This window comes from Lonchura striata, chromosome 1A, assembly GCF_050655825.1.
Source record: "Lonchura striata isolate lonStrDom1 chromosome 1A, ASM5065582v1, whole genome shotgun sequence".
NCBI lineage: Eukaryota > Metazoa > Chordata > Aves > Passeriformes > Estrildidae > Lonchura > Lonchura striata.
Genome location: NC_140741.1, coordinates 54937286 through 54962322, shown reverse-complemented (window position 1 = coordinate 54962322; position 25037 = coordinate 54937286). Strand labels below are relative to the sequence as shown.

Below are 25037 nucleotides of genomic sequence, written 5' to 3'. Positions count from 1 at the left end.
TCCAAGATTTTACTCCCTTCCAGTCTTGCACTCCCCCAGGACCCTTTGGGGAGTCTAGTGCTACTCTGCCATATTGCTGAGCTGTTTCTTCATTGAGACTTTAGAAAGCCATTTGGTTTTTTTTAACCTTCCCCTGAACTATCTAGTGAGGCAAAATGTCTCTGTGCAAGGCCAGATGACAGCCATAATTTGTCTAAGGAAGGAGGGCAAAACACAGGACAGAAGTAGCTAATGGCCACAGCAGAGAGAGAATATGAGTGTGCAGTGAAGATGGTAGGCCCTTAACAGCTGGCTTATTGGCTCAGCATTCATACATTTATTCTTTTTGTTCTTCACCTCTTTTGAGAAACATTTCTACTTGGTTCTATTTAGTTGAGAGATACATAGTTGTGTATACGTACAAAATACATGATCATGTTTAATTGTACTTTCCCATTTCAACTCGTGAATAAAGCCTTCTACTTGCATTTACTTTAACATTAATTTAAAGTAACTTAATAACGTAACGACCTTACTAACCTAGAGAAGCTGCTTGGGAAACTTTAACATACAATCCATCTCACCAGCACATCTACAAATGCATATACATGGTAACAATAGTAAGCGTTTCTTAGGGCAGACAAAGGGGTGTCCTCCCAGTGACCCTTCAGAAGATTCTGGCAGGTAGCAAGGTATTGGACATTGCATTGCTATCAGAAAATCCAGATGGATTCAGATGGGAGACTGGGCTACATGAGCTCTAGAGGTACCTCACAACATTTCAAATTCTACACAAACCTTTTTGTAGCCTTGTAAAGCTCAAAGCCAAATGGAATCTTCATCAGACTGCTCTTCCTCCAGGGTAAACAATTTACTGCAGAAGTTTTGGCCTTGAAGTCTTCATCTTCTTCATCTGTATTAGCCCTTTTCTCAGTACATTTTCCATAAATTACTATATCATTAAAAAATATTTTCAAAGTTATAATACTGAAGTAAGGTCCAACTAGTGTACATACTGCATCAGTAACATGGATCCTTTTAACAGCAGGTTTTTGGGGTTTACGTGCAATAGCATAAAAACATTCCTGTCCCCATTTAATAACGTGTAGGTACAAAAAGAGAACCACAGAAGTGTAATATCTAGAAAAGTCTGTATTTATTCTAGGATTAAAGATGTTTCTCATTATGCTTCTTTCAGCAAAATAAAGTCACTTGTTATTTCAAGACCAATGCCCCAAATATATTTTAGGGTGTATTTTACAGCATTTATTCTCCTAAAGATATTTTAGTGTCTGTTTCTGCATAGGTGTTAACTTTTGCTCTTATTTTTTCTAAATAAAAATACTGCCAGAATGCATGAAACTAAGTTGAAGGAAATGGAAATAGATATTGCTAAAAAAAACCAAAGCATTGCTAACCTTAAACGGCTGCTTCAGGAGGCAACGGAACGTGAACACATTGCTGATAAAAATTTACAAGATCTAAAAGAACAAGTGAGTAAATTTTAGCTAGATAACTCTGAAAATAGAATGCTTAATTTGTCTTTGTAATCTCTGTAGTGGCAGAATACTTTGTTTTTCTCCAATCCTTTATTTTATAGGTTTTTATTTCAGTCATAGTTTCTATATTTACATATTTTAGCCAATTAATGAGGTTTATCACATATTATCAATATATATTCTTGACTTGCAGTCTGAGGAACTTTTATTTTTCTACTGTGTTCTTCCTAAGTTTTTTTTTTTTTTTAATTTTAGTTTCAGTGATGACAGGAAAGCCTGTAGATGGATGCTTCAAAAGGTCTTACAATCTTTCTAGCTTGTTCTGCAGTGAGGTTCCTGCAGAGACTTCCCTATTCCCTCCAGTCTGGTTTTTTTTTGGTGGGGGGCAGGAAAGTACCGAGTTCACTATCCTAAACAGGATCCTCATTTCTGTTTCCAGTCTGGCCTCTTACATACAGACTCCAGTAGTCTGACAAGTACTATTGTACATGTGGAAGAGTTAATGGATGTTGAACCCAGGTACCTTTGAACAGATGTATCACGTTTTGGCTTTTAAGTACAGCGATGCAGTCCTAGCCTTGCCCCTACATCAGCTTTCATCTTCTTATTTATTTATATGCCAATGATTTTCTTCCCCAAGCACCTTATACTGGCCCTTCTCAGTGTAAGGTATCAAATACAAAACTTCCAATTTAGGAAGTCATATATATAATTATGTAAGGAAGTAGATGTGTTCAGTAAATAGAACTTGGAATTGGTTCCTGTAAAACAATTACTTTGTTAGTTTTTCCCCATTTTTCCTTTTCTAACATCAGTGTTATTAACATGAAGAATATACCAGCAGTAAATTTAACAGTCTTTCATTTTTGTGATATTACTCTGGGAGCAACACACTTTCCAGTTTCTTTCATGTCTCAAGTACTGATGAAGGGATGAGATCAAAGTTAAATACATTTCAAAAAACAGCCTGATTGTGTAAAACAAAAAAATCCAAATCCTTACCATGTTTGGTAATAACAGAACAAAAACCTATCATTATCAGTAGCCTCATGCAAGCTCATGAACTGCCACTGCATTTATTAACTATATACAATCACTTATTTAAACCACTGTTGTGCTCCTGCATCTTTACCAGGTGTCTCTTTCAGAGGCTCCCTCCCTCTCTGGTCAGGGACCTCTTCTAACTTAACTACAGGTCACCTCTATGCAATGTGCCCTTATTGGGGTTGTCATTGCAAAATCACAGGCTTTTCATAGAATCTTTCAAAATGAACTGGGACAACCAGGTATGCAAATAAGCACATCAATAATATTTTTACAGCATTTAAATTATTTAGGCATATCAATTCCTTATGCATATGTATACTGAATATATATGGTGTATATACTGAATATGTATTGGTGTAGCTATGTATCCCAACTTTCTTTGTAAATATAACTTCTAAATACTAATTTCTTCACCCTTCATGAAATACATAGCAATGATCTTTACTAACTTCGGAAGGGCTATCAAGAATGAGCTTTGTGTGTAAAAACTGTACAGGAACAATTTTTTTTTCCTGATAACCCTAATGTTTGGTTACATCCTTTGTATTATTTTCATTCTCTTTAATCTTGTGCTCAAGAGGACTCTATCTGAACTGCATTGCCATGGATATTGTTTTAAAGAATAAAACTTCCTTAATTTTTCTTTTAAGATTGAGCATCTTAAACATCATCCTCAAGGTGCAGGGACAGAGCAAAACATCATCAAGGAGCTTCAGCTTTTAAGGTAATGTACTTAACTAAACACCTCAGCCAATATACATGAAATAAGATCAGGAAATGGCCACTGCAATTTTCAGTTAAATATTTTATGTTTTAAAGTACATCAATAATTTAAAAAAACTTATTTTTTTTTAATATTCCAGATTAACTAATAATCGATTAGAGAAAGAAAAAGCAGAACTAGTGCATCTGATGAAGACTTGTAAGCATGAAGAACACATCTCTACAAGTGAGGGTCCTGCAGCTGGTAATAATTTTCAATACCTTAAGATAATGTTGTTCTTGTATTTAGGGTCAAAACTACCTAATATTTGTGTGCAAAATTATGATCTACAGAATTATTTGAAGTAGATAAATGCTAAAGCAGTGTAAACTGAAGCAGATTAAGGTGTCATGGTTTGATGCTGGCATAATGCCAGTGCCCTCATGGAAATGTAACTTCTCAATTGAATGCTGTGAAATGTAATCAGGAATAGAGCAGATTAGGCCTAAGCTTAATAACAAAGGAAAAACCTTGTTAAATTACTACTATTATAAAAGGAAAAAGGAAAAAAAAACCACACACTAAATCCAAAATGAAAATCTTCCAAAACTTTCTTCCTCTCCCCCCTAATTCTATCAAACTATAGTCAGACACAACTTGGACTCCTAATCAGGTTCTTACTTTTCAGATAATCAATACTCAGTCTGTTGAGGGAGAAGAGTTCTTCTTGTGTCATAGACTCCCTAAGTTGTTACTTCTTGTGTTTCTATGTCACACATGGCACTGCCCAGAGAAGAACTTGCTATGGTGACAACTCTCCTTTCCATGCACAGTGCTCTCACCACAGTGCATGGATGGACAGATTGTTTTTAGGATTTTTTTCTTTTAAGGATGCTCTGCCAAGAGGGAAAAAAACCCCAACAGTTTAATTTTTCATTTTTGGGACCACAGTCCCCCCTATTCTCTTTTTCTGGGGCTGAGGGTCTCAAGAACAGAGATCTTTTTTGCTTCTCTGAAGACAGGGGGTATCACTACAAACTTCTTCAACTTCTCTCTGTTCACTCTACTTTTGTCTTTTTTCCTCAGATGCTGAAGCAGGTCTCTTGGCTTACTACATATCCTCTTAAAATACAGTCTCTTGGAGGAGAAAATTTTCTCTTGGAGGAGAAAATTGGTTTAGTTTATGGCTAACAAGAAAAAGTCTAGCTAAAAAGCTACTCTATCATCTTCCTCTCCAGTCTTCTTTTCTTAACATCCCAGGTCCCAGGCTGTCTCTCTTCTTCTCTTAAACTGAGAAGGAGTAATATTTTTAAAAAGCTTTCATTTTTTAAGGAAGGGTTAAAAGTCTCAGATTCTTCGGATTACAGATGGGCACCTCCCTTTGCTCCCCCCTCGCTTTTCTCCTTCCCTGCGGTGTACTGCTGGCAGATCGTCATTGTGTCTCTCTCTCGCTCTGAGAGACTCTGGCGGGGGAACAGAGACATTCTCTGCTCTTTTATCTGCAGGGGACCAGCCTGGTTTTAGTCCCTCTACCCTTCAGCCTTACCTCATTCAGGCTGTGGGCCTTCCCCTCCCCTACCCAGGCACCTGGCTGGGCTGGGGACAGTCTGCACTGCACTCTGACTGGAACTAGAGAGCAAGTTTTCTTGCGAATTCTGCTTTTAAACCCTCTGTGTTCTCAGAGGCATGTTCAGTCTTCAGTTGGTCATCTTAAGTGCTAATATCCAACTTCAGTCACTGACTGGCTTAACCTTTATCTTTTTGAGAAAATCTCTTTTCGTATTAAACCACAACATAAGGTCTTGGATTTTTGGATACATACACAAGCTTTTTGAAGAGAATTTTCAGTAAAAATCTCCATAATCAATTATTTTGACCAACAGGCTGTAAACTTTGTATGATTTTCCCCTCACAAGGTGTGTACTACCTGCCCCCACTTACTTTATTAACCTCAAAAGACTGTAAGATGTCATTCATTCATTGAAGTCCTCTTTGCTACAGCTCTGGCTTTGGGTTCCAAGATGCTAGAGGATGACTATTTATTTCCAGTTACCAGCTCTGTGAAGGATTTAAGACCTAGCAGGCATCAGTCCGATGGGAAAAGCAGAGCACTGTGGAGCAGCATGCTGCCATATGACTGGAGGAAAAAAAACAAAACTAACCCTATTGAAATTATGAATATATGCAACAAGATCCTTACAGTATTTCCAAACTTCCTGCATTTAATTCAGAGGATTTATCAAGTTGTATTTCTCAAAGGTATGCTAGCAGACTGGCCACTGGGCTACTGCATTCAATCACAGGAACTAGACACCACTGCCTAACAGGTACAAGAACTAAGGAAAAGCCCAGGTGACTTTGGTGATCCCAATTGGCTTTATATAACTGCTTCAGCTTTCAGGAGATGCGGAATTATTGAAAAAAGATTATTTGTGCCACGGGTTTTCGCTACTTAAAAATTCATTAAAATATCACTATTTTTGCAGGACATAATGAAACTGTAGAGGATAAAATTGACAAGCTGCTGACAGAAATAGATGACCTCAAGTCACAACTGGAGGTTACAGAGCTCGACAAACAAAAATTAAAGGTGAGCTGCAAGGATCATCCTAGGCAAGATAATAAGCAAAACTATGGTTAGCTAGAAAGAGTTGTTTAATAGCTGAATTAATAATTAATGACAAAGTAAATTTTAAACACTGTTTACAAAGCCTGTTTTGTCTTTATGAAGACACTGTTTATAGATGGAGTTTTTTGCTTCTGGACAAGATTGTTATTCTCTTATCATATAATCGCTCAAGAAAAAGGCAAAGTGTTGTGTGGCATTAACAAAGTTATGGATAAAGGTGGTACTCCATTCTTTTCAACAGGAAGAGACAAAAGAGCTGAAACAAGAACTAGAAACCTATAATCCTTCCTTTTTTGAAGAACTTGAGGATCTAAAATATAACTACAAGGAGGAAGTAAAAAAAAATATTATCTTGGAAGAGAGATTGAAGCAGCTTTGTGAAGAGTTTGGCATTCAGCATAGTTCAAGGTAGTGTTCAGTATCCTCATCATTGATACAAAAAGTAAAATTGTCTGTGTTTATCTTGGAATTATACAACCCTCTTAAAGTTATGTTACACACACCTATAGTTTGCACACACCTATGAGTGCAGAATTGAATTATTCAACAGTTCATTGTCAGTATTTATATACAACAGTCAAAACAAAAGCGACTTTTACCTCTTCCAGCTCCCGTGCAATAATATCTTTTAATTCAGTTAATTTGGGTAATAAGGTGTCAGGTGAAATTGAAACTTTGGGCTTTTCTTGAAAGTTAATAAACTTTTAAACTGTCAGCATACTTTAGCACATAAGCATGCTAAATCCCAGATCAGGAATTTGCTCTTGTTGCCTTGTGCAACCATAACGTTTAATTCTGAACTCAGGATGAGTGTGCTGGATGTCTGTTTTTACATTCTTAGTTATTTTTACCTCAATGTTAAAAAATCCAAGAACAAAGAACTGAAAATGAGGCTATAATATTCCAGCCAAACCAGTGATATTTTTGTACATAACTGATTGTTCATTTTGTTTATTTTATATTGCTGGATGTATACTTTTGTAGCAGAGATGAAATAAAGCCAACTCAAATGATCATTCAGTCTCACCTTTATTATTTATATACCTTATATTACTTAATATGCCTGTGATAAAGTTTCCTAATTGAGAAACAGTTGTAATTGGGAATTACTAAGCCAAGTCATGTCTCTCTCCACTTACTAGGTTCTCCAAAATAAAACTAGCGTATTTTCTATTATTTACTCTTTTTGTTCTAAAATAGTGCAAATGCCTGTAGGATACAGGTTAACTGGGTTTTTAAGTAATAGCATAATGCTGCAGATGTACAGTTAAATGATACCAGGAAGTTTTCCCCCGTAAGAAACTGTTACAACTTTAAAAAAAGTTGTCAAATTTTAGGACTAATTCTGGTCCCAACTGATGTCTTTTTACAGGTAAGAAGCTTGATGGTAAGTCTCAAACCAACATACAACAATAATTACATTTGTAGAAGCACAACCTATGTAACTTTTCCAGTTGATCACACGCATTAGTAAAGCTTTTAGAACCAGCCAGTGGTAGAAAACATACTTCCTACACTTAATGCTAACAGTTTCCAGGAATGTGTTCAGAAGTTAAGGATTTTTCATAAAATAAACATGCTGGAAGCTAGATCTCTGCTCTGGCTGTCATATCTCTGTTATTTAAAATTAGTCATTTAGGATAAACTTAAAATGATACAGTATTACTTGGGCTGTTGCCTAAGCTTGAAGAGTATTCATAAAGAATTCTGTGATAGACACAACTAAGAGGAATGCAGGACATACAACAATTAACTTAGAAGAAAAATAATTTCAAACATCAAACTTGATATCTTTGAGTCTGTCAAACCTTTGTCCATCCAACATTGAAAAATGGTGAAACAAACTCTTTGGTTCAAAGTCATAGTTATATTTAGTTCTATTAAAAGAAATTACAACAGGCTGAGAATTCAGGTATGTTTCTGCAAGTGGCCAAGGTAAACCAAGATGATGGCGATGGAGCTAAAAGAAAAGGAAAGAAGATAAGTTCAGCCATTTTGATAGAGTAGCACAGCAATTCCCAGCCTGGAAGTGTGTGGGTGTCTATGGATTTTAGGATCCTCTGCATCAGGGCACTTAAAACCATTGATTAGTTATCTCTATAACATGAATAACAAAGCGCAAAAAGCAAACCAAGGTGTCCTCCACAGGTTCAGAAATAATACAAACCTGCTAATTAATCAGAAATCACATTCTAATTAATAATACTTGTTCTGTTAGTCAACATAATGCGAACTTAATTTTTATATAGAGGAATTAAGCTTTAAAACAAATTATTTATATACAGAGGGGCACAAAAATATGTTCTCAATTGCTTTATAAGCATGTTGGGAATGAAAAAGTTCAATATGTTGTTATTGTAGTGATTCAGTGGCTTCACTAATTGTACTGTCATCTCATTTGTTGGAGAACATTTACTGTTAGAGAATTTAGAAAAAAAGACAAAAAATGAATACAGTACTTCACATTTTATGAATTCTTACAGTGCTTTCCCACATGTCCATCCACATACTTACCTTGATTAAACACCCATCATGGCAGTGCCACACAATTCCTTCAACTTTACCCTCCATACAGCTTTCAAACCAAGACAGTATGTCATTTTGCTTCAAGGCAGGTGGATTCTTTATTTCAAATGCTCCGTGTGGGACCAGAAGATGTACAGGGTGCTTCTTGTTTCCCAATCCTACATTTAAAGAAATAAATACCTTCCTTCTAGTTACTGTGTTCCCTCACTTTTGTTATTGCAGACATCTTTAAAGCACTCTGTAAAGGTAAACTTCTATTAGATACTACAATATTATCCTGCCTTTAACAGAACAGTAATTACATTTTTAAGTATCAAATGCAGCTGTCTCTCCTCACATTTTAATTTATGTTTTTAAAACCGCATCCTTTGTATATAATAAACATGACACAGATTTATACAGTAGTCTGTTTTCTCATTGTGGTCACCTCCCCAGTCACCATAAAGCTACCAGCTAAATCCTTCACACTTCAGATCATAACCAATGGCACAAACACCTTAGTTCCTGAAAATCTGGCGTATCTTCTCATGAATACTTAAAACTGGGCTGTTAACAATTGCATTGCCTTTTCCTGTTAACATATATCTTCATTTAAGGACACAGCTATTAGAACTTTTTGTTGCAATTGTTGTACATACTGAGGAAATGCTTAGGACCAGGTAGGACTATTTTTCCTATGCATCCTTGCAAGTTATCCTAACAGCAAAGCACAGAAATTAGAACTCACTTGTGCTCATACGTAATTGGTTTCTCATTATAAGGCCTTTAAAGGAAGAAGCCATAACTGAAATTTAACCTAAATTACATTTCTTAAAAAAATTCCTATTTTTTAATTTAAAAATTGCAACTTGTGACTAATTTTAGGAGCTCCAAATATAGCTGAAGTTTTCTACTTCAATTAATCAAAAGAGCATGCAAAAAAGTGAAGACTCCAAGAAACAAACTTTAAAAATTATACTAGTATTTTAATAGTAATATTTACAGCAGTTTACCTAGTCAAAATATTTTTTGAAAGGCAAAAGCAATGCATTTTTATAGTAACTGAGGTTTAATAGACATAACTAGTCCCTTGACAACTCAGCTTTCTAAGGTTAGTATTTTTGGGTGAGAGTTTCTTCAGCCAGCCCCTTCTCTCCTTTCTAAGAAGGTTGCTACTGGAAAACTCTTTAAAAAAACTTACACAAAGAAAATGCACTGATTTCCCTCAAAAATACTAGGAAAAAAAAAGTATTTAAGAACAGACCATACAAACTTACCATATGGATTTGCATTGATATTGGTTCCAATAAGCTCCAATGTTTGTTCTAAAATTTCTGATAATGGCACAGGACTAATTTCCAGAAGCCCTGGATCAGCATGGTGTTTCAATACCAGTGCTACTCCAGCCTCATAATTTACAACAGATGAGTGCCAGCAGTACTGCTTACTATTCTTCTCCACGGGCACCCAACCTATGAGAAAACACTACATTTTACCAAAGTACATATCTGATGTTAAATGCAGTTAAACTAGAAGCTGTTACATGCATTAAAAAGACCCTATTTAGTTAACTAAACAGAAAGAGTAAAAACTGTTATATCTCAGAAGAATGCAAATGTGACAATTATGCCTTCAGCTGAAGGCCTGTAAGTTTGTACAGCAATCTGCAATTATTTCCATGTGTCAGAACAAAGCATTTCTGGACAGCAAATGAATGATACAACAATTTTTTTTTTTCTGAATATGTTAGCTACTATTTTTAACTCTGGAATTAATTGTAATTCACTTCAGAAATTCACACACACCTTTCCCCAGTTTTACCTGTACTGCATCATAGGTACCTGGCATATGTCCATTTTCATCGGGCAAAGGATTGCCATTAGAGAACTCTATGTCCTTTGCTGGAATCCAGGTATCTGGAACAGGCTTGAAATCCTCTTCAATATTCCAAACAAATTCTGGACATAAATGCAACACTTCGGTTTTGGTAAACTGTTAACCAACTTTGCTTTAGTTGTCTTTCAATGCAATTATCAAAATACAATTACTTTAAACCTTGTTTTACAGACAGTAGTCCCAGTTACTTTGTACCACCATCTGTCACACTCAAGTGGTTTACCATTAGGCTAGTTAAAAGATGCATTTAGCCTTTACGAAGATTAAAGGTTCAAAAATTAGGATTAAAAATTTAGCTACTTATTCCAGTTTAAAGCTCTTCAATGCAAAGGGTGATGTTAAAAAAACTGGAGCAGGATAACTGATTATTTCTCGTGTTAGCTTAGTTGTTTTTCTAACTGGCTAACTTACATTGTCAAAAAGAAGGAAAGAAATCTTCACTAACCTTTGCAATCTTCCAATGAATACAAGAATTGCTTAAACCTTTTTTCACCTTGTTTGGTGGGTTTTCGATCCAACCTGGCCCATAGATAGGGTAGTCCTAGGAGTTTCCAAAGACAAAACGAGCACTTTACTGAGGTGACCATACCCTGCAGAGTACCGAAATCAACTACGTAATAGGCAAGATAGGAATTCCCATTTGCCACTAGAGAAATTTTTTAAGCAAAGTCACCCACTATTTAAATTCAAAGTACACTATGTGAATTTCCAAATCTGTTTTAGATTCTATGTACACACCTGCCTAGCAGAATACAATTTCCTTACAACTGCAGGCGAAGGCATGAGCCCCAGTGAGTCAATGAACCACAGTCTTCTCAATTCCTCCCAACCTCTGTACTTCTGTAAGTCTCCCCCAAGGAAATTAGACACATGACCCAGTTTGCAAAGAAGACTTACTAATAGGAAGCTAAAAACTTCCTATTAGTTCCTGGATGTTCATATTCACTTAAGTCATACTTCATATATTTTAGAGAGTAAATGCTACAATAACTATAGAAACACCTTCTAAGTCTATGGTAACTATTATTTTGTGGTATTGAATTCACAACAGCTGTAGATAAATCATACAAAAAAAAAAGTGAAAAACTAAGTAAAACAAGTTCTAGTCAGCATGAGAAATCTGCAAATGGATCTTCATTACCTTTATATGTTGTTACATAACAGCAGGTTCCATCCACCTTTTCAGTAGGAACTGCATTGTGTACATCTGCCTCTAATGCCTTTCCAGTTATAGTGTCAGTTGCCAAAACTTTAAATGGCTGAAAAGAAGACAAGTGGCTACGTTACTGCCTTGCTCTCATACAGATTCTTGCTCCTTTTACAGTTGGCCTCCATATATCCTCCTGTTTAAGTATTACACATTATAGGGTTGATTTCTAATAATTTCTTCAAAACTTGATAGTTTGTAAAATACTCTAAGACAGAAGAACTAGAGCAATCTGTTTGTAAAGTCTCTCCCTCTTTCCCATCCTTGATTATTATTTAGAGATCATTTTGCTTTCCACTTTAAACAGGGCATATAAACCAGTCGAACCAGTCGAACACAGCAACATTTTGAGATCCACCTCCTTTCATTAGGGTGGAAATTGAAATTCATCCTGACTAGCTCTCCCCAGCTTTCAGTTTGGAGATTAAAGTCAATAGCACCATGTTAGTGCAATATACAGAGCAAGTGTGCTTTTGCAAGGTAGCAAAAGCATCCTGGTATTAAACAATTAGTATCCCCGTTGTCAGTTAAACACTTTTGTGCTTCAAAAGAGCAAAGAAATACATGATCTGTGGATCTTAAACAGCCAACTAGTACAAATTTCTAGGACTTCAGTACAGCTTCTCTAACAGTTTTACTGCAAACATGCAATCAGTTGTGTTTGGATGCAAATCTTTTCCTCTATAATCACCATACCTCCCTCTTCTCTCCCCAGTCATCTCTGTCTTTAAATTTGGACTCTTTCTGCTAGCAAAACACAAAGCAAGTCCTTGTCTTGCACAAATCTTGAAACAGAATGTGGAATTCATAAAATGAGAATCTGTGTTACATGACATTACTGTTTCATATTATAAGACGTGTAACCATAACAAACAGCATATATGAAGATTACATCAAAAATTTCAGGGTAGTGACAAAACATTCCCATTGGTTTTGCCACCCCCTTTCTTCCCTATCAGTTATAATCACGTTTTATCCTTGCCTGAACTTTAAAACCCAAAGCAAAAACCAAATCAAAGCAACAAAAAAAAATCCTAAACAAAAACAAAACAAACAACAAAAAAAAACCAAACCAAAACCAACCAAACAAAAATGGCATGTGCCAGTTCCAGATCTATTACCCTGTTACATTTATCTGTGTGAAGAATCACCAGTACAGGGAGGTACCCCTGTATTAGCATTATTGAGATGGTTCAATTCTGAGTTGAACAATTATGATACTCTTGTTTTGGCAATCATTTCAGCTCTTTCATCCAGAAGCCAATCACCAATGGGAGAAGGTCACCCCCAGTTGCATTCAATCTCACTACACAGCTGCTACTAAAATCAGGGAACACAAGCTGGAGGTCTGCAGCTAGGCAGATGAGTGTGCAGCCCCAATGTGTCCACATCTCACAGCCTCATTCTTCTTCTATCATAAGCCTGATATTCCAGAAAGGAAACAACAAGGAAAAAACTAAAACCAAATAGGATACAAGGTCATTTTTCTTCCTGCGAGGCTCACAGGCGGCAATGGCAGGATGGTTTCACACAGGCTCCCCGTGCGGCCATGCTGAAGCGGCCTTCACTTAGAAAAAGCAAACACAGCATCAGGGTGAACACCTGTATGCACGTGCCAGGAAAAGCGCCGGGCTGAGCTGACACGGCACTCCGACGGGCCTTCCTCTCCGATTTCAGCGGGAGAACCCTCTGCAAGCCTCTCCCGCGAGGCTCCCTTGCATCTACAGCCGGCCTGCACTCGGCCGTGGCTGGGGACTCCGGCACGCTCCGTGCGGCAGCGAGCCGCGGCCCAGCGGCTCTCCTGGGCTCGGGCCCAGCCCCGCCCGCCTGCCCCCCGTCCTCCCGTCCCGGTGCTGCCGCAGCCACCTGTCGCTCCCGCTTGGCCGAGGGCTCGTCCTTCACCTCGGTGACGAACAGACACGGCACCTTGCGCTGCACCGCGCCCCGCCGGCTCATGGCTCATGGCTCATGGCCCCGGCCGCTGCCGCCGCGCCTGCGCCCGCCCGCGCTGCGCCACGGGAAATGGAGTCCGCCGGGGCGGGGCGGGGCCGCCTCCCGTCCGACACGGGCCCCGCGGGGCGGCGGCTCCGCCCGGGGCGGCTGCGCTTTCGCCAACGCCGGCGCCTGCAATAGCGGACTCCCATGGACCCCTGAGTCTATCGTTCTGCCAGGAACCTGCTCCAGCGCGGGCTGCCCATGGGGTCACAGCCCCCTTTGGGTGCAGCAGCCTGCCCTGGCGTGGGGCCCTGCGGGTGCATCTCACCTCCATGGGCTGCAGGGGCACGGCTCCTCGCCATGGCCTGCATGGGCTGCAGGAGACACCCTCTGCCCCGGCACCTTCTCCCTCCTTCCCTGACCTTGGTGGCCCGGGGTTCTTTCTGTCACACATATTCTCACTCCTTCCTCTGACTGTTGTATCTTTGTGCTGTCGGAGATTTGTTTTTAAGACCACATTAACATCAGCAAGAAAGAAGTTGGGTATTTAAGCTTCACTAAATTGGTCTCTCCAATTTCCAATTTAAAAAGAAGTAGAATGGGCAATTCTTTGAAATTATGTGATATTCTATATTTTACTTGGATGCAATAGAGAAAAAGGAAGGTGTTCATCCTGGACAGGTCATGTAGCAGCATCATGCTGATGTCCCAAGCTGGAAGAGCAGTTGGCAACTGTTAAAATGCAACATTCCATCCTGGCTAACAACTGCTCTCAGTTCAGTTCAACAGTTCAGCCTCATGGAGAAGGTACCACATGCTTCCCTAGACTATCTTTTGTTTTAGCTACACTATCCACTGAATTTTATGTCATCTGAGGGTTTGGCATTTGCAAGAAAACTGCTTTCGGGACAAGATGATTTGCCTGACTGCCAATAGCTTTAATTCAAAGAAGTACTTACATTCCAACTGGTAAAAATCCAGGGATGGTTTTAGGGCTCTTGGTTATTCCAGCCATTTTTAAGGGTCAGGGAGTTAGGTGTTAATGCCTGGGAGATAGGCTTTGTGTCTCAGGGGGTGGCCCAATTGTACTGACTACAATCCAAAAGTTTTTAGAGATGCTGCTCTTAGACACAGCTGTTAATGCCTGGAACCTTCCAAATATTCCAATATTTTCAAGTACGGCCTTTTCTTCATTTAAAAAATTACTCAGAAACTCATTAAGAAATAACCCCCAACCTGGCATTTACAGTTCTCAGGTGGGATGCCATTCACATCCAGGATACAAGCCTGAGTTTATGAATTCAGGGTAAATCTCATGAGCCCTTGCCTCTTTGGAATTACAAGTTTATCATATGTTTGAGAAAGATACCTTGGGCTATAAGGATAAATGAATTGTATCATCAGAGATGGTGCTTAAAAATGCTAACTCTGGTAAGACAGAGATGCAGAACAACAGTTTTATGTATGACTAACAGAAGTGACTCGTGTTGTGAAAGTGTGATCTCTGCGATGTTATGCAGACTTTTTAGCTGGTGCCACATTGATCAATAGAGGTACTGTAGCAGTATGAGTATGAGTAAAGAAGCAATAATTAAACAAATCTATGTAGACAGTCTATTATTCCCATTAGGTTTTTGTTTGTCATCTTTAAAAACAGCTGAAGGTCAAAGATGGTGTGAACAGTGTAATAGCAGCAGTGCCAACATCAAGTCCCAAATTTTTTTAGTTTTTGTTGTGAATCTTTTTGGGTTTTGTTTCTTACCACATGTTTTCCCATAGATTAATGTCCTTTAATAGTAAGGCAGTACAAGCACAAGATTTGCACTTGTACAGCATGTTTCACTGGAGATTGATCTGATTTTTCCATTGTACAGAAAAGTAAATTCAGCCACATGTCAGTTAAATGACTTAAGAGATTTTTTTCCTTTCCACCAGCTCATGAAAAGTCCGCAGTAAACCAAGTAGACTGTCTTACCCCTATTCTAATTTAGAAACAATTTTACATCACCAAATACCATTTACTTAACTCAGTAACTTTAGAGCTATTTATAGTTTATGACAAAAGTCATAAAAGAGAATTTAAATGTCGTAAACTATAAGAATGTTGTCCCACAAAATCTCGGTCATATGTTTATAGCAGTGTGAACTGTCATATATTCAATCCTATGTTCACACAGCATGTACTAATCCATTTATTCCATTTTGATTGTTACATTTACAATACCTGAAAACTGTTTTCTCTGCAGCAAAACTACAGCAAGTTCTCCTGTTTCTGGGAGACAGAGCCCGTAGGCTGTAGGAGGATAAGCTGTGACTTCTTTCACAGAAAACCCCGTAATATAAATGGACTTTATTTGCCACCTAGTAACAGTGAGTAAAAATATTTTCTCAACAATTTGCTCATTAGAGTAATGAAATAGACAAAAATGTCCTTCCAGTGCTTATGTAAGAAAGCATAATAAAGTATTGACTTAAGATCAAGAAATGCACCATGATGAATCAATCAGGTATGATCTAACCCAGCAAGTTTAAGGGAAAGAAAGGAATTTGAATAAGATTGCTACATGAATTATTTTAACTGTCATATTATGAATCTTCATACCTATTAGTGATATAAAAATGAAGTCACATTTATGTTGCTGAGATCCATGGAATAAAAATTTTGCTTAACTTGAATTTCTAATAGGTTAAATCTCTCTAGTAGTTCAAATAGTATGCAGGTAATAATTTAAGAGAAATCAAAAGTAGTGTGTGTGTGTGTAGTAGGAGGAGGAGGTTAGTAGGGACACAAATATCTGGTGATAGAGCTCAACAAGTATGGACGAGACGCCCCTTGTAGAGATAACATCAGATTACAGAGCTGTTTGTGCAGATATATTTCCAGTTTGTTGTTTTGCATAAAAATGTAGGGCTTGAACATTGGTTAAATATGACTGAAGTACTACTGTAAGGCAGCACTCTTATTTTTGGAAACAAGTTGGGTTTTTTCCCTCATCTGTTTCTAAGAGTAGCTCTTGACTACCAGAAATCCTGGTAGACAGCTGGAACCTAGACCAGGGTAAGAGTTCAGGGCAAAGAACAAAGACAGCTGTCAGAAGAAGGAGTGAGGAGAGAAAGTCACCATGAACCCTGATGTTCCTGAAATTGTCCCAGGAAAATGTAGGCCGTCATGTCTGGGCATGTGGAGCCTAACTAAGCAGACAGGATCAAGGCAAGACCTGGAGTGCTGTTTTTCCAAGTGCCCATACTGCCTTCAGCACAGCTCCCACTTACATAGCACGCTTTTGGCTGTGGTGCAAGTCAGAGACTGTACCCAAAAGGCTCTGTGGGCAAGGGTATCCTGTGCAAGAGCAATGTCTGACAATCACAGCTAGAAAACAGACCAATTACTTTTTACTGAGATATGTACAAGTTCAAAGCCTGTGTGTGCCACAATAGCATTGCAGATACTAAACCTGCATTTTTTTTTTTTTGTTCTTATAATTAAAAATCTTGTTAAACTAATTTAAGTTTAATTTGGCTTATTCTACCTGGAGCTAAAAATAGCCTGTTCTGAACATTGAAAAGGGCTCCATCAAGTTAGTGTTGTATCCTACATCATATCTTCACATCTCTTACATTAAATACAAGTCTAATTTGCAATCATGTTATGAGAAAAGTTTAACATGAGATACATACTACTCATAGGCAAGCAAGAGATGCACAAGAATAAAAACAACTGGAATAATAGAAAAACGCCCACGCTTTCTTTTAGACTTATATAAAATATATCTTACTTCAAGATTTTTAATATAATGTGCAGACTACTGTGGTTGAAAATCAGTCAACTTGAACAATACTCATAGGCTCACCATCTTTCATCATTTTACTTTTTAGTCCATTGTATTCCTGGTTCTTGGAATGTGTTATCCCAGTGCTAAAGCCTTTTTGATGAAAATATTATGTGTGGAGATAAATTTCTTAGGAAAATAATATATTTTATGATTTTTTTTTCTGATTAAGTGTAAATTATTTTTGTCTTCACATTCCTTCACAAAATCTACATTTTGTACCTAGTAATGAGAGTTGAGATTTAGTTTGATATAAAAAAAACTATTCAAATTTAAAATAAGCAATCCTGTGCTTAGCATTGTTAAATTCTTCAAAATGGTTACTGTAGGGATTGATACAGCATGTTTGCAGCTTTTTAAAATAGTGCAGTGATGATAATGTTCCCCTTTTCAAAAGTCTGTATTCAGGAGCGCCCATGTCCCTTCAGAGGAGTTGGCACCTGTGTTTTTCATACTTTCTGGAGTTGGAAGGTGCTTTCCTGCCAACCTCTGCATAAGATAATGTCTAATACTGATAATGTTTTCAGAAGTGTGCCTGCTGCTGTCAACATGGATGTGATACTTTAGTTTCTTTCTAACAAAAGAAATTCAATGTTCTTGTCTGCAGATACCCCATTGAAACAGGATGTCCAAGGAGGCATTCTGCACCTAGCCCATCGTCAGGACTCACTCAGAAATCAAGACAATGTTTTAGTACCAATTCATCCTCCACTGATTATAAATCTTGACGATGAAGAGGATGATGAAGAGGAAGATGAAGAGGATGATGACGAGGAAGACAACTGTAAACAGTTTTTTTTCTTTTATAAGCAAGTTGAATGGGTTTTGTCAGCTCTTGCAATGTACCTCACAATTGATTTGTTATAACCATGACATTTTTAGAAAAGAGTTGTTGAAAAGTTTTTTGAAATAGTTTTCAGCTAATATTTAAATGCTGGAACTGTTAGTCACCAGATGTAAGCAACAAATAGTTTCTAATACCTGTGATCCAATTCAAATGGCCATCAAAAACACTTCAAAATTTTGGGATGAAATTACAAATTTAGGAGATACTTTGTTTCTGGAAACAAACACATTTTTGAACAAGGGCTATATGCACTCCTCAGTGAAGATGAAGTCACAAGTTTTTTAAAAAAGATAGTTGTGTGACTTTAACTTAAGTAATTTTTTTAGCTGTTTTACCAAACTCTGTAGACAGTCATTTTTTTAGACAGTTATTCTTAAATCTAGCAAAGGGAATTGATGCAAAACTCTCCATTAGTTGAACTGAATGTTCTTACATATATTTACATATATGTTAATACAGTTAAACCATTAACTGTATCTCAGAGATAAGAGACTCATGGGGATGGAACAAATGACACATTCCTGGAAAGTAAAAAGTGAAAGAATGACCTACTTTCAGGCATGCATTCAGCAAATTACTGTGCTGCCCCAAGCCACTTTTCACTTTCCCACTGCCCATCAGCTTGGCTGGTAGACTAGTGTGTTAGTGCTTCCTAACTTGGTTTCAGCCTGAGTATGCCACTTAAACAGTATAGAAAGTAGGGCTTTACTAATCTTCATAGCTTTAACTGTGAGATCTGGATCACTTACTTCACCAGCTCTGCCAACAGGCATTACAGGGTAGAAGTGTTCTGACAAGCACTCTCTGGTGACACCTTGAATCTGATTTCCTTGTGAAAGATCACTTTGGAAATGAATTTTGGAGATATTTTTGAATCCTTTTGAATTAACAAAGATTTGATTTTTAAAATGCATTTTAACTGGAATCCCGTTGCACTTGAAAATACCTAATAGTAAGTAATCATTTTTCAGTCCAGAAGCACAGTTGCAGTCAAAACCAAAAGTAACCAATGACAAAAATTAATTATCATATTTTATTATTAAGAAATATTTAAGGTTTAATCTTTTACAAATATTTCCTGCAGATGTTTCTAACTGGATGCCTAAGACTGTTATAGATATTGAAGAAGAAAGAGCAATAAGGGATATATGCTATAAATCTGGTAAATATGAAATCAATCATTCTTTCCTTAAAAGCAATGCTTCCAATACAGTAAACTTTAGGGCTTTTTTTTTTCCCCTCTTGGGGCACGTGTAGGAGAGTATTATGGGATTCAGAACCCTTACAAACACCAATCAACAAAAACTGTGTCTTCACCGTGGCAAGATGAGTTATTACCCTTGGAAACTACTGAACAAAACTTGCAGAAAGGCAAGTATTTTGATTTCTTTGGATTGTATTTACCACTACTAAAACTGCTGTAACAGGGAGAAACTATTACATAGTTTGCACTTCCTCCGTGCTTTTTCTATTTAGTGAAAATAAAGTATTGCAGAAACATATTTGTATTTGTCAGCAAATTACAAAAAAACTTCATTCATTTTTGCCATATATATAGTCACACTTGTCTTGATGACCTGCATCAATTGTGTATGGAAAATGTAGAAATGGGCTATTAACCCAATCTTTTATGATATACACAGCATAGGTATTTCATATAATTTCATTATAAAGATTTATGCAGTCTAATTTTTACCATCTCAAGGTTAGGAATGTAGTTTAATTTCTCATCTAGGCTCTCTGGTGAAAATGAGAGACAGGAACTCCAATGAATCTCCTTTTTATTGAATCACCAGACAGTGCCAAAGAGTGAGATGAGCCACTTCTTCAGAGGTGCTCCATGATCTCTGCTGGCTATCTTGGGTGTCTTGATGTCAAAATGTAGGGTTAAATCAAACTTTTCTATAACTAAATTTAGATTGAATACTTGATTCAATTGTCTTGTAAAAGAGAAGAACAAAAGAATTACATTTTTTTAAATTATGGACTATCCAATATAATTAAGGTTGAAGGAATACAAATTTATAAACATTTACCAAATTCTTAGGGTTTTTAATTTACTATTCTATTCTAATTTCTAAATTTGAAATGTTTGTTATTAAAATAGTTTGGATAAATTCTTTCTAACAAATACATAGATATATTTAGTCAATAGATGAAAGACTCAGTGACAAGTACATTAATATACCTTTTAAGAAGTGTCTTTATTCATCATTAGCTACATTAAGAGAAAAAGATTGATATGTTTCTCTAAAACAATTTTTCTGTTGAGTTCTCTGAGGCTTCAGGTACAATGATGACACGCATTCTGAAAATGCCATAAATTTTATTTAGGTAGGATTAATAAATATAATTCATGGGTAGTGAGAACATGAACAAGCAGGTAATTTATAGCTGGGTCTTTACTTTGGAGGCACAGTCTTCTTTAGTCTATGAATTATGATATTTTCTTACATAGCATGAAAGATAGACATCCATTACACTAGACAGGATTCAAATAATTAATAAAAGAGAAAGAAGGTTATGAAATGAGAGGTTAAGAGAAATTGCACTAAACTAATCAATGGCTCGTAGGGGTGGGAAGAAGAGAATGTCAGTGCCATTACCTGTGCTTACACACAGCTAAACATTCTTTCTGTTGCCTTTCCAGGTGATGGTAACACAATTCCTACAAGATTTAATAATACAAGAAAAGAAAAGGAGAGTTCAGAAAGGAAGGTATCAATAGAGAGTATTCCCAGAACAGATCATAAATCCTTTGACAATGGAGGTAATATACTGTAGCATCAGCTTCTCATTGATGAATGTCATGTGGTAAATAAAATAACTAAATATGCATGCATTAAACTTCCTCATTTTGCATTTGAGTTATTATATGTTCTTCATGTTCTAGACACTCTTTCTCACACTGAGCCATTAATTATAACAATAAATAATTAGCATTGTTTACAATTACATATTATGCTTATTTTAGGATTGCACTGGAAAAAAAAACTTTATGCAGATTACAGTTGGTTTTGTGAAAGAAAGGGTTCTGTGGAGTTATGAAAAAGGAGGTGTAAAGATGCAGACAAATTGGTTAGAGCCTGGTGCTAGTAACACCAAGGACGTGGGTTTGATCCCTGTATGGGCCATTCATTTAAGAGCTGGACTTGGTGATCTTTGTGAGTCCCTTCCAACTCAGAATATTCTGTGACTGTGAGTCTGTGACTGTCTGAAGTCAAAATGCTTTCAAAAACTGTTATTTTTGTGAGACTATCCATATTTAAGATGAATGAGCTTTGTATTTTTCAGTTATCCTACAGAAAAATAGCAAAACTGCAAGCCTGCAACTTGTGTAACAGGTTGCATAAACTTGGTTCCCTCTGCATAAATTTGGTTCACCTTAATGAAGACACACTGTTTGACCAATTGAGTTCAGTGTTGAAGCATGTCATTAAAGTTGAAGAATGTCCCATTCTCCTTGAATTTGCTTGATACTTTGTGGTATTCAGTCCTTTTTTTCATAAATATTTACTAATGATAAAAATAGTAATAACTGTAGTATTCTTTTTTCTCTCTTAGTTTGTCAATTAAAAATAGTGCAATACCATGCTAGGGCTGCTTGCTCTAGCTTGGAACAAACAGGTGTGTCTGCTAGCTCCAGAAAGTAGAAATTAATCTTACATTCTACATCTTTTCCTGTGAGCTTTATATACAAAAGTATCTTTCTTTTTAGATATTCTTTGTGTCTGCATAAACAGTTACCACTGAACCACAATTCAATAATTTAATCTCTGTTCACAATTATATGTATTTAAGCTTTTAACAGACTATTTAACAGCTCTGCTTAACTGACTATTTTCTCTAATTTTTGTGGGCCTTATTAAATCAGCTATTTGGTTTCTACTTACTTCAGCTAAAAACATGCCATTTAAAAAGCAGACTCTTTGCACTGTTCACCTTTCTCAAGGTGCTCTCACGTATTGATAACTGTGAGACTCCTTTCCTACAGGAGGTGGTGGTTTTGTTATGCAGAGGAACACATTTATTGATGGGAACAGATTTGAGGCACTACCTCGGGAAAAAGAACCAATTACATCAAAGTATTCCAATGTGAAAGGTACTTCATTATTATATATTTGCAAATTTTTAGATTAGATTACTATTGTTCCTCTGCAAGTGTGCTGAACATTATATATTTTGTGTAAAACCAATCTGAAGTGAAATTTCGATTAACAGTGTGAATTCTTTCACTGCAAGATGACAGCAGTTGTTGTATGGTGTGGTTTAATTCTGCTTCTTTCAGCCAGTTTTCATCTTCTGATAGATTCAGTTATGAGTCCCTGAGTTACTAAAGTCTTTGATGCTCATGATAGATCATGGGGAATGCTGTGCACTTTCCACTTCAGACAAGTAAAACAGATTTGATTCTAGGTAGTATCTCACAGAACACAGGACTTAATAAAACAAGGAAAAAATATAGTTAAGGAAAGAGCATAACACTTGTGATAGTGTATGCTTATCAAAAACTAGTCACATATAGCAAATTAAAATGCCTATACTTAAAGTACCTTAACCTTTCATCCTTTTCACAGGAGAGTTCCACAATATATTTGTCAATTTACAAAATGTTATTGTGAGTAGATTGTTATCCAGTTATTTCTTTGCAGTTTTAGAATAAAAGGGAAAAAAAGGACATATTTTGGTCTCTAAACTATCCCACAAACTGAAGCAGAAATAAAGCATTTCTACTGCATTTTGGCCTGAAATGACAGGAACAAAAAGTGCTTATTTATGTTAGCAGGAAAAAAGGGAGAACAAAGCCCCATCTTCCCCAAGAGTAGCGGCGCCAGGAGAAGAATACTGTGGTTACTTATCAATGCAACTTTTCTTGTGAAGTTCAGGGAAAGTGGGCTTACCTGTTCAACCAGTGCTGTTGCAAATTTATCTCCTTCATTTGTAGTATTTTGTTATGTTCATCCACTGCACATGTCCAGGGTGTATCCAGATGCTATAGGCAGAAGTCATTCACAGCCAGACATCCTTAGAAGTGCATGGCTTGGTCTCCATGGGCTCAGCCATGGGTGTTGTTCACACCTATGAAGTGTAGAGAAAGGATGATCTGATGATCTGATTTTTGCATTTAGAGTTAAGTTTTGAGTTGGTCTTCAAGATTTCTTCTGCTAGAGGAAATACAGGCACTTTTGCTTCCCTTCTGGGGAATGACACAGATTAATTAACGTGTGAGACCATGTTCCACGCAAAGGAACCTATTTATGAATTAGGGGATTATAAAATAAAAATACCACAGTATTTTTGAATATGAACATTTTTTGTGCTTTCTGAAAAGTGAATACATGTTATTTTAATTCCTCAGACACAAACTACACTGAACTGGTAAAGGGCCACCACTTTAAGGAAGTAAAGGAAAATAAAAGGATTTCTGAGGAGCGAAGAAATGCAGCCATTGCAGTAACTGGCAGAGGTATTTTGAAAAAATCATCAGCTTATTAATTTCTGTTTACTAAACTGTGAAATGATTTAGCACTATCTAGTAAATTTCTCTTAGTGTCAAATATGGACAGTCCATACTTGGGCTGATCCATCTACAAAGAACATTTTTTAGATCTTGTTTGGTCTCCAGTTGCATGGACTATGTAAAATTTTGAATAATAAGATAACCTTTCTTGTATTTTCACTTTTAGGAATTCACACTCCAGACCCCAAAGTAAAACCAAGTTATCAACAAAGGGGTCAAAGTAAGGAGGATGAAACTGCTTCTTCGAGTCCATATGGGAGAGACACTGGAAGATACACTCATTTAAATTCTTCAGAACCTCGACGATCAGCTTATGTAGTCTACCGGACTGTCACTCAAAAACCGAAATTCAGTGGATCTGCAGGTGGGTTCCTGTGTGCATAGAATTCTTAAAATGCCTGTCTATATTGTACTGCACTCAACTGGGTCCCTGCAGCTGAATAATAAGTTATTTATGCTTAAATACAGGCATGAGTAAATTTGATCAAGAATAATTTTCACAAGTAGATTTCAGCCATATCCATAGACAGAAATGTAAAGATTTGTAAAGCTTTACAGTTTGTCAGGCAGAATATTCATGGACAATGTTTGAGCTATCTTTACAGCAGGAATTCATGGATGATACAATGAAGTAGTGATGTGCACAAATATAGTGATCGCCACTTTTTACAGCATGTCTTATGTAACTTATTATTTTCAAATATTGAATAAACCTTGAAAACTCCACCTTTAAGCTCTTATTTTATTGTAACTACTTATAGTAGAAGTATGTTTTGCGTAGAATCTCAGTTTTGTCTTGAGAAATGTTTCTTGTTCAACCTTATTTTTCCCAGTAGGAAAAATATGCTGCTTGCTTTGCAGCATATATTTCCATAACTGGGATTTCACTGGGGTTTTCATTATTATGAATTTGTATTTATTTTCATTATTTAGGATTTTTTTTTTTTGTCTTGAATAAACAAGGGTTTGGGTCTTATTCACACTTCTGTTATCAATTTAAATGCAGTGCAAATATTTGTGTTTAACATTAGTATAATTTTTTTCACATTAATTATGTTGGACAGAGGACTGAATCTATTCTTTCTGCTGCTCATAAAGGATGGCACTTTCCTTCATCTTACTCTACTGTCTTCTTGATGGTACATGCTATGTCATTAATTTGACAAGAAACCTACAGGTGGGATTCTGTCTTGCATCTTTCTTTCTGGCAATCTGCTTCAGATTTATTATACCTTTTGCTTTATTTTTATCTTGCTAACATATATAGCCTCACCCAATCTAGTACATCATTTGGGCTTTATTTGAATTTTCAGTGTCTGTGTCCATGGTTTCTCTGGATAATTTGTTTTTTTCATTTGTCATTTTGTCAGCAGATTTAGTGGTAATTTAAATAATCAGAAATTAAAAAAGTGATTTCATCTTGCCAGTTTCAGTCATCT

At 36.7% G+C, this 25037-nt stretch overlaps 3 protein-coding genes across 11 annotated transcripts in view; 2 read left to right on the top strand and 1 right to left on the bottom strand.

Moving 5' to 3' along the window:
* The window catches only part of CEP290 (centrosomal protein 290), a 49919-nt gene extending 43048 nt beyond the window's left edge, over positions 1-6871 (top strand). For 7 of the 8 annotated variants that reach the window (XM_085570185.1, XM_077783551.2, XM_085570181.1 and 4 more), the window contains 5 exons: positions 1331-1472; positions 3176-3249; positions 3389-3492; positions 5715-5818; positions 6099-6871. In XM_085570185.1, coding sequence (XP_085426311.1) covers positions 1331-1472; positions 3176-3249; positions 3389-3492; positions 5715-5818; positions 6099-6269 — 595 coding nt within the window. In that variant the 3' untranslated portion in view covers positions 6270-6871. The remainder of the gene's footprint in view (positions 1-1330; positions 1473-3175; positions 3250-3388; positions 3493-5714; positions 5819-6098) is intronic. The other variant, XM_085570184.1, reaches the window with a different exon arrangement.
* RLIG1 (RNA 5'-phosphate and 3'-OH ligase 1) lies at positions 6868-13460 on the bottom strand. 2 transcript variants are annotated; one of them, XM_085570196.1, is made up of 7 exons: positions 13068-13460; positions 11400-11517; positions 10704-10799; positions 10204-10320; positions 9640-9834; positions 8372-8541; positions 6868-7817 (listed from the first exon to the last, which is right to left on the bottom strand). In XM_085570196.1, exons 1-7 carry the CDS (start codon positions 13419-13421, stop codon positions 7629-7631), a joined length of 1239 nt encoding a protein of 412 aa, XP_085426322.1. In that variant the 5' UTR covers positions 13422-13460; the 3' UTR covers positions 6868-7628. The 2 variants fall into 2 exon arrangements, with proteins under 2 accessions (XP_085426322.1, XP_021383702.1); XM_021528027.4 differs by having other exon boundaries at positions 13332-13460.
* ZC3H11D (zinc finger CCCH-type containing 11D) overlaps positions 13420-25037 on the top strand; it is a 26496-nt gene continuing 14878 nt past the window's right edge. Inside the window, exons 1-9 of the mRNA XM_085569749.1 lie at positions 13420-13683; positions 15647-15770; positions 17838-18014; positions 19162-19239; positions 19335-19448; positions 20728-20847; positions 22072-22179; positions 23437-23544; positions 23765-23962. Of these exons, the coding sequence (XP_085425875.1) occupies positions 13420-13683; positions 15647-15770; positions 17838-18014; positions 19162-19239; positions 19335-19448; positions 20728-20847; positions 22072-22179; positions 23437-23544; positions 23765-23962 (1291 nt within the window). The remainder of the gene's footprint in view (positions 13684-15646; positions 15771-17837; positions 18015-19161; positions 19240-19334; positions 19449-20727; positions 20848-22071; positions 22180-23436; positions 23545-23764; positions 23963-25037) is intronic.